Source organism: Pieris rapae, chromosome 17 (assembly GCF_905147795.1).
Source record: "Pieris rapae chromosome 17, ilPieRapa1.1, whole genome shotgun sequence".
NCBI lineage: Eukaryota > Metazoa > Arthropoda > Insecta > Lepidoptera > Pieridae > Pieris > Pieris rapae.
The window spans coordinates 9,140,645-9,150,767 of record NC_059525.1 but is presented as its reverse complement, the minus strand read 5'-3'; the positions used below and the strand labels follow the sequence as shown (position 1 = coordinate 9,150,767).

At 32.6% G+C, this 10,123-nt stretch overlaps 1 protein-coding gene across 1 annotated transcript in view; it reads left to right on the top strand.

The window, feature by feature from the left end:
- The first annotated feature begins 6,955 nt into the window (after positions 1 to 6,955).
- LOC111001861 (probable chitinase 10) overlaps positions 6,956 to 10,123 on the top strand; it is an 82,241-nt gene continuing 79,073 nt past the window's right edge. The window contains exon 1 of the mRNA XM_045631870.1: positions 6,956 to 7,159. Coding sequence (XP_045487826.1) covers positions 7,157 to 7,159 — 3 coding nt within the window. The 5' untranslated portion in view covers positions 6,956 to 7,156. The remainder of the gene's footprint in view (positions 7,160 to 10,123) is intronic.

Below are 10,123 nucleotides of genomic sequence, written 5' to 3'. Positions count from 1 at the left end.
ATAAGACAAATAATAATACTTAGACTAACAATTATATTTACACATTATATTCCGCCAATCCAAACACGTCTCGATCTAAAGTTGAATGAGAACCGTAACAAACTTGTTTTCGAAATTGAATCGATATTGGAGAAAGTTTCTGTGTGGGGTAGTAGCAACCTTGTTGAGTTTAATCCTGCAAGGACTCAGGTTTCCTACCAAGAAAGATCCTTTTGTCGTGTCTCTTCAATTCGAAGGCGCACTACTTCGTACGTCACACAGCCTCAGTATGCTTAGGGCATGCATTTCGAAAGATGTCCAATACCGCAGACACCTGGAAGAAAAAGCCAAACTGGCTTCCAAAAAGCTGGGAGGGCTAAGCAGTTTTTCACTGAGGCACAACGTTTGCAGCTCTACAAGGCTCAAGTACGGACTCACATGAAGTACTGCTCACATCTCTGGGCCGGTGCTCCCAAATTAAAGGCCGGCAACTCACCCACTAAAAATGGGTGTCTATTTGCGATGATTGCCTTTTTGAGCGTCCCGCAGGCTCGTTTGCCTATTTTTATTATTATATAAAAAAAAACAACTAATTTATTTCAGTTTTTCCAATCCTGACTCAATCTAGTACTGGTGCACCACAAAAACGATTTAGCTGCGAAACCATTCCTGGAATTGGTGAATCACCATATCTACAATACAGTATCTCGTCACCAACCTGTGATGACTCTTAGTTAAATATGAAGTTTTATGCTCTTTTCTTGAAGAACCCTAAGTCGAATTGGTAAAATTAAAGATTTAACTGCACATTAACTCAACCAAATGTAGAACATGTTTTTTAGTATCAATTCGTAACAAATATTAAAGACCTTCCAACTAGTCTTATTGTATTAAAAACTAGCCACATTCGTGTCAAACGGATATGTAACAACATTTAGAGGACAGGAAGCAATCTGGTTTGCCGTGAAAGCCTTAATTAGCTATGAATTCTTGTTACGTTTCTATCAATATAATTAAATTGTAACTGGTCGTATAGGTAGGTATATTTGATACAAGGAAACAACCTTATTTCTTCATCCCAACTCTTGGATAATTCGAGATATCCGTCCACTGTGAACACCCTCTGCTTCATCTATTTATATATATATATATATATGTCCCGTAGGCTCCGCTATTATGTAAAAAATACAGATTTCTTAAGAATATTTAAGCATTTTTTCATATAGCATTTACGATGCTTATGAAATAGCATCGTTCAATTATGATGAAAAATAATCTGTATACTTTTAGTTCCATTTTGTAGCCATTATTGGTCCATATTTCAAACCGGTGGTGAAGGGGAGCCTTAATAACAACATTCATATAATAAATACTATGTAAGTCAAAAATACGTCAAAAGTTAAAAAAAACAAACGACATACAATTCGTAGGAAATATTTGTTAACATAAAAAAATATATCAATAAAAACTATAAGCCTGATCTTTAAGTACACGATCAACTTTAAACTCAGGAATCAAAAATATATAGATTAATTATTTTGGTAGCAAATAGCTTCATAACTAGCGACCTTCTATCTAATCTATAATCTCTTAACTCATAAAAACCTTAAAATTAACGTATCTATTAAGATGTAAAATAATTGTTTCAAAGTTACATGCAACCAGTATTAAGGTCAGTTGCAAAATTTACCAAGTCGAGTGAAAGTAGTTTAGTATGACCAGACTCGTTGAGCCATGCCTCCGCCTCCGCTGTAGTATTAATGGACTGTGAAGGGGATACTGAACCAAAGTGACAGATCTTGGTAAAGTGGTCGTGTGGCTGTACGAGGTAACTTAGCAGTTATTGATACAATTGTTAGATAAAGGGATTATGTGGTTTTGAAGATAAATTGATTTCGTTAAATTCACACATTTATGTCTTATGACGGATGTAATATCTAATTGAAATATATTTTCAACTTATAATGAACTTCAAATATAAACGCGCCGGAGATTTTTTTAATTTTTTAACATAACATTATATAAATAAATTAATTACGTATTACGTGATTGTTATTTTATTTTGTTGTGTTATTGCGATTAAGAGAAGACATTGATCCTTTCATAAGAACGCGTTTAGGCCAAAACACATCGATATACAGATTTATGCATTCTGATACAAACTAATGGGCTGGTATCAAATTCAAATTTAAAAACTTTTATTTATATTATATGCCCAAACTCAATAACCTATCTCAATCCACTTTTGATCATCTGAGATAGACAACTAAATTCAGATATTATTAAAAGAGTGCCAATAACCAATCGCCGGATTGTTGTACCCGCTGTACGAGCTATCCATGGTAGGTCGGATCTGTTTATGTAGATAGACCTTTGTGTGAAAATAACAATGTAACTGTGCCAATATCCTAAATTTAAACTTAGACCAGATTATTAAATAATTATAAAGCTATTTGATATGTTTTAAACATAAAAAGGTTAAATTTTAATTATTATAAGGTATATTAATGATTAATAATTAATTCACAATCTCAGATTGTTTTCAATTGCGAATTAATTTATTTATATAATTAATTATTGGGTTCGGGCGATTACACATTGTACACTTATGAACGGCAAAAAATAAATACATAAGAAATGCTTCTAATTTTACTATAACTGCCAGTTCTCAAATCAAGGGTGGAGAACGTAATAGAAGAATTAGCAATAAACTCTCCGCCACACTTGAATCGCCAAGTTTTTTGTTTTACACAAAGGTTTGTAAGGAGCTGCATCCACATGACATCTTAAGTAAAATTATCTAAAAAAATAGATTAAAAACAAAGATTCGTCACAGATTCTCAAAAATCCTCTATCAGTAGTAGGCATTGTCAAATAGGAGCACGCTCTTACATTCTCGTGGGAACAACACGCAAATACAGTCAAAATAACTAAAAAATCCTAGGGAAAGAAAGAAAGAAAGAAATAACTTTATTAGACACAAAATACAATAATTGTTTCTATAAAGTAGAGTGCTCTGGCCCCCATACTAGGATTCCCTGTGTTGTGGGCAGCCAGTCTCTTCCTTTTACATCTAAACGTTACTTAATTAATTAATTTTTCTTAACAAATTTATACCTATTCTATTTTTTTACGATAAGAATGTTTTCTGTGTTAGTATATGACAGCTTAACAAGATATTTTTTGAGTTTTTTAGTGAAAGTATGAAGTGTGATTTTTGAAATGTTAGTAATAATTTTATTTTTAATAAGGTGGTTAAAGATGAATGGACCTCGGAAGGAGAAAAAGCGTTGAGCGAAGAAAGTGCGTTTTTTAGGATGCTTATATAAAGGTTTGCGTTTGGTTAGATTTGGTGTAGGGGGTGTTTGTTTCCAAAAAAGCCTGCATATTGCCATTAAATAAAGTTGTCTTACAGTTAGGAGCCCTGCTTCGCTGTACAATTTTGAAGTTGGGTAGCGGAAAGGTTTTCTGAAGGATATTTTCAGAATGGCACGTTGGGTGCGCTCAATTTTCAGCATCGAGGACAATGCCGCTCCACCCCATACCGATATGCAGTAAGATAATATCGACTGGCATAATGCAGTATACACTATCTTGGTTGTATGTGGGTCAGAAGGTTTTCTAAGGCGTTTGAAAACATTTATAAGTTTGCGAACTCGTAAACATAGATAGTTTATTTGAGGGCTCCAACAAAGCCTTGAATCTATAATTAATCCCAGGTATTTGGTTGTTTTGACTTGCAGGGACTTTGCAGACTATCTATCTATCATTAGTTTGTTTAGCTGTTTAAAAACTTCATAGCTTGCTAGCACTTGAAGGTTCAGGTCTTGCTCTCTTGATGCATCTTAGCCCGAGAGTACTGGAATAATAATCTTATACAAATAGAATATACCTCTTGCACCTGCATGATGCTATAGGAACACTTATATTGTGTGTTAGGATGCTCGGTAACAGGGGGAACAGGGAACAGTGAGACGCAAAATTTAAAGCTACATTCAATACAGCCTGTGTAAAACATAAAGCACATATTACGGAACGGACTTGTAAATGTCAATTAAAACTAGTTATAAGGTATGTGGGGAATTTTGCTACCATTTTCGGTTTATACTTTCACTACGTTTTGTAACAGTGTATTGACATTAATAATGAAAGTAATTTTCGCAAAATCATGTAATGACAACAATGATAGTTTATTAATATTATTTAGGAAAATCTTTTGAATTTTTCTGTTGAACTTCATCATCATCTGAGTTCCTCAGTGAAATAAATTGTGTATTATAGGTTTTTAAAATGAGTTCATAGTTACCAATCCTTTTAATTGTTTAGTACTACTAATTATATGTAAACATTTGTGTAATGGCTTTTTTTATACACAGTAAGTTAGTTATAAACTCACTTTATCTATGAGATAAATTATAAGCTAGTCTTTCTTAATAAATAAAAAATAGACAGATTCGAATGGTAGCCATCATAGTTTTTTTGTACCCGACTTAAAACACATAGAAGATCCATGTAACATAGCACAAGGTTAAGCTCTCAATCAGTATTTTTCAGCTCTTGGTCAAGATTCTTGACAGCTCAGTTAGGCCTGTTTTCGCGAACGTAGCTTGACCAGAATGGACTTTTCTTGCGACTAGCAAAAAGCTTTCTTCTGCGATACTCCGTTTTTGGCTGCTGCAGGATAGACAGGGCGGAAACTCATTGGAATACCTCCAAGTACGTCTTCCCAGGTGAAGGCAATTTTTTACTCTAGTTTCTCTTTGATTTTGGTTAGCCGCGCGGGAAGCTTTTCATTTGTCATTAACTATTGTTAATCAGTACAGATCTTTTGAAAAAAAAATATATGAAACTGTACAAACGCTTGGCTACTTAAGTCAAGTGCGATGTGTTTTTTTTAAACAAAACAAACAAAAATATCTTAATTATATATAAGTAAGCAAATACACTTATGAATGTCAAAAAAATTCAATTAATTGTGAATTTAAACTCACAATTGAAACTCTCCGCCACTCTTTTTTTCATGCCTATGCAGGAGATGCGTATTTAACCGCTGCATAAGTAAATCCACATTAAACTGTCTAGTAGATAGAGTGCGAAAGTTCCAATACTTTGCTGTTTTTACTAGAAACAAGAATGGCACTTTATGATGTCAACAACGAAGGGGTGAAACTCTAGATGAGCGTTGTTTGAAAAGGGATGACGGAATCTGTTTGTTCCATGAAACAGGAGTGCAATATATATCTATTTTGCTCAATAAGGTTTGACCACCTGTACTTGAAGTGATCGTGGTGTCTTGGACTAGTTCTAGAAAGCGGCCATTTTCGTTTAAAGTACAAAGTTCAAATGATTATAAATGTATGCGCATTAAATTATATTTAACAATAATTAAATATGAGAGCTGCGAAATGCCTAAGTTAACAATAGGTTTAAGGGTGTTTTGGATTTGTATTCAAATATTAATTACTATAACAAATATAAAAAAAAACTATTATAGAAAATGATTACATATAGGAAGTGGTATTTAATGAAGCGTAAAAGAGATAAATAATTATCTATCCTTGTCATACATTGACATTCACAGGGTGAAAGGAATCATGTAAAAATGTATTGAATCTGTATGATTGATGGATATAAGTTTTTAATACTTTGGTCAAATAAAATTAATGCAGAGAAAATATACGTAATGAAGATAAATACAGAAAAATCTAATTTTAAGATTCAATATTGAATTCATAGATTAATAAAAAAATAGTAGTCCAGCAACGGAGCAAAGTGAGGGTAGCTTGTATATGAAAATGACTCTACCCTCGCTTTAATTGAAAAACTTGAATACTAGAATTTTTTAAAGATTTTTATTTAACATTACATGCTTTCTTAAAGAATAACTGCTTATGCCAAATATATATATGTTGCTTAATATACCATATCCTGCACTTTATAGGTCTATATCGGTACTAACATTTTGAAACTTCTGTTATCATTATAATTAAATTGTCGATACCAATTAATATGAAGTTTTTGTATTAGAGTTTATCTATCCTTATCGTTTTGTAGTTTTCACATACAACAAAATACTATTTAGTAATCAATTGTTATCCTATACCATTAGATAACAGTTAATATTTGTAATTTAAAAAAAATCCATATGTCTGAATAATGTTTGCAAATTTGCAAAACTTATGGTATTTTTCATAATTCATAAGTGAAGGGATATTAGAAAGTACGAGTATTCTATGGGATTTTTTTTATTTCATTGTTAATAGTAAAAACATGCTGTATATATATAGTTAAGACTTGCAAAGCGTGTTTGTCCATTAGTTATTAGACATTTTAAATGTAATTTGTAAAAAATATTCTACTGTTCGATTTAATTAGAGATATTGGCGTCTATAATATAAAACCCTCCAACTATGAGTAATGAAGCTTATGTTCGTTTATTATTACTGTCATTACTTAATTATCTGCCAGAAATGATAAGGCCTAATTGAAATGTCTTCGAAACACCATTTTGCTATCATTTTCCTATTTGTGGTTTACATTACGGTATAGTACATTAACTATTATTTTTGTTGTTCTCTGTTTGAACTGATTTTTAAGGGAATACATAATGATCAGTATTATTCTAGTAGCTTCAGCGTACAATGCTCATTCCTGAGGTAGTAGGTTTAAACCTTGGCTGTGCGTATTTAACACTCGTAAGGTGAAGGAAAGCATCGTGAGGAAGCCAGCATGCTTTAGAGCCAAAGCCAAATATTTTTATCCTGATTTTAACTAAATAAAGTACCGGTCATCCGCTGCTGCTGATTTCATGCTTAATATTGAAAGTAATCCCGACATCCAAACCATAGGAAGCAATAAAAAGTTTCAATTAAAATTAATTAAAAACCACTTTCATTTTTAGCACATTTAATATTCAAAGCAAGTATCAAGACAGTTAGGTCCGATCGGCGCACACGCACACATTTTGAATCGGTAACGACGCACGGGGCAAAGCGTACTTTCGGGCGAATATTCAGTCCACGACTGTCTCTCATCTGTGACAGACGGACAGCCATGAACACTATATAAATATACACCTTCGGGTTAGTGTAATTGTGATCGTGATTTTCTTGTCGACTGTCTGTGCGGTACTTTATTCAGTGCTTTGTGTTTTGAGTGTACATTCGCGGAAATCATAATGGTGAGTTTGTGCTTTTGTGTCGAACGCTTATGTTAAAATTAAATTGTCAAAACGGGTTGTTTTAAAACACGTTAACCTTGTTATTTCGATTTGGTAATAAATCGTTTTTATTAATCGATTCCGTATCCTTGAATATGTTTGATTTTTTATTCTAGAACTTAATTATAATATTTTTAGATATTATTAATGCAAAACTGTTTTGGTAGTTGAACAGATTGGAAGTAGTATACATGCATTTATAGTAAAAATCACGTAGAAATTTACTAAACAATTTAAAAAGGTACGTCATGTCAAACGGTTTTCAAAGTTTAGTTTTCGAGTCCTTAAAACCTTTGTTTCGCGAGTTTGGAAAGCTTTTCGTTGTTTACAAGTGTTTTAGTGTATTAAGGGTATTTCTACTTTACCTTTCAAAGGGCGGAGTAAATTGTTGAGTTCAACTGTTTAAAAAGTATAAGACAAAATAAATGGGAATTTCAAAATAATAGTTAAAAATAGTTTTTATAGTCTTCAATTCTAAAAAGCTTTTGGCTAAAGTCTTAAACTTATAAATGCAAAACGCGCCATATTTTGAAAATAACATATATATTAATTTACGATAGCGCATTTCTGACTACAGCTGTCTTGTTATGTATTTGCAAATATTTTTACATTTTGTAGAGTTTAAATTCTGTGAAATATCACGCAACTTTTCGTTATCTGTCGTGCGATATTACCTGCGTCTAACCTTCACATTTTAAGACAACTGGACTGGAACTAGTTTTTAGGTATTTATATATGTAAAAAGAGGTTTTATATACTATATTCCGTTGATATAGAAATAAATGATATTGGCTGTTGATCTCAGCCTCTTTTGTTTACCCCACTAATTAAATGAAGTATTTATTAAAAGAGCTACGCGACTTGAAAGATGGGTGAGCATAGGACACGGTAAAGTCCTTTGGTTGGTAGGTTCTGTCACTCTCTTAAAAAAGAATTAAAAGAGTTTCACAAGGTAAACAGCGTTAATGTAACAAAGATGTCGTTCTTTATTATTGTATAAGGGATGTGCGTGCATATAATAGTGAAAACGCTCTCAAAACATTTGCAATGAGTTCTTATTAAGTGAACTAATGAAGGAGAGCTCTGTTGGCGTAGTGAATTCAGCTTACTCTCATCCCTGAGGTCGTAGGTTCGCTCCACAGCTGTGCACCAATGGACTTTCTATGTGCGCAAATAACATTCGCTCGAACGGTGAAGGAAAACATCGTGAGGAAAATGTCTTCCGAAATGTCTTCGACCCAAAAAGTCGACGGCGTGTGTCAAACACTGAAAGCTGATCACCTACTTGCCCATTATATTTAAAAATGATCATGAAACAGACTCAGAAATCTGAGGTCAAGACCTAAAGAGGTTGTAGTGCCACTGGCTTATTTTATTTTTTAATGAAGTGTTTAGGTATATGAAAATTTATTTTACGATTCGTTATTTTTTTAATACTTGGTAACTATTCAAGATGAAATGCCTAACGAACTTAACATTGGTTCGATGTTACTAATATATAGTTTTACTTTTAAAAATATTTTTAACGTATGATAACTGATATAGGTATTCTAAATACATCGGCACTAGAACGTTACAATGGGTAAAAACACAGTTTCTCTTAGAGAAAGTGGCGGTCTAAACGTAGAAATCGCGAACGCAGTGTTCTATGCAAATTTCGACTCTAATGTTATTGAAATATGAATTTTAATTGCTTGTTATTCTGTCTTTCAGTTATGACTCTGTATTTTTAAAATACTGGGAGCTTTTCATGATTGTTCTATGTTGTTTAGCTTTTTTACTCAAGAACTAATGGCCGCGAGGCTGTAAATTGGGACATAAAAAATAACATTTTTTCTACTCCACGTCATCGTATTTGGCCAATCAGGTAGATAAATGTTATACAAAACCACGTAGATCTAATTAAAGTCATAAGATATTTATATACAATGTTTTAAAATTAATATATGTTGACACTATGAATGCGAACAAAAACAAATGTATATTTCAACTTTAGATGTAAATTAGACATTTACTGGGTTAATTTTAACGAAAAAAACGTATGTTAATACATTGCTATATATGAGTTAGTACAGAAGGAACCCGCAAAACTAAAATAACGATTTTAATAGAGTACACAACCTCAAAGGAGATTAAAAATAAGGCTGTATCACCGTTCATAACGCGATAAAGGTCACGAAGTAGTATATGTAGAGTAGAGGTCAAACTACGTTCAAAACATTAATCGTAAAAATCGAATTAACTTTGTGTTCCATAAAGCAGTATCATTTTTAAACGCATGCCTAGCCTCTAATAAATCTAAGCAAAATTGCTGACACATGTCACTTAGGTATAACTTATAGTAAGGCTTAGGTTATTTGGTAAACTATGTATTTAAATTAGAATCGCTGAAAAGGATCGCTGCTGTGAAGTTTTCGTATCGCCTGAAAAAGATCTAATGACTCATACGCTGGCCTGCAACGACCTAGAATACTTTATAAAAACTATTTTCACTATAACAAAAGGGTTAAAATTATTTCTAACTATGGGGTGGGGTTGTAAGACCTCATAGATCAATCAAATCAGTCCGCGGGGGTTTTCTATATAGGATATAGTAACTGATAGGTTCTACCTATGTCCAGATTGGGATTGCATCAGTACCATTGCCCTCCTCAATAAAAATATATAACAAATAACAAAAAAGTTTGAAGAGCGAGGCAAATTACTTGAGGTTTACCAAATCTTTAAAGAAATTTTTATATAAGAAGTATTATTACACTGTTACAGAGTATCTGACCGATAGACTTTAATTTCTTTTATAAAAGTTACGTTTATTAATAATGTTAAGTACATTCTCCTATTCGCAATGTTAAGCCAAAGCAAATAATGTATCTTGTAAGAATAGGAATGTATTAAATAATGGCTTTTCCATGCCCTCCCACAACA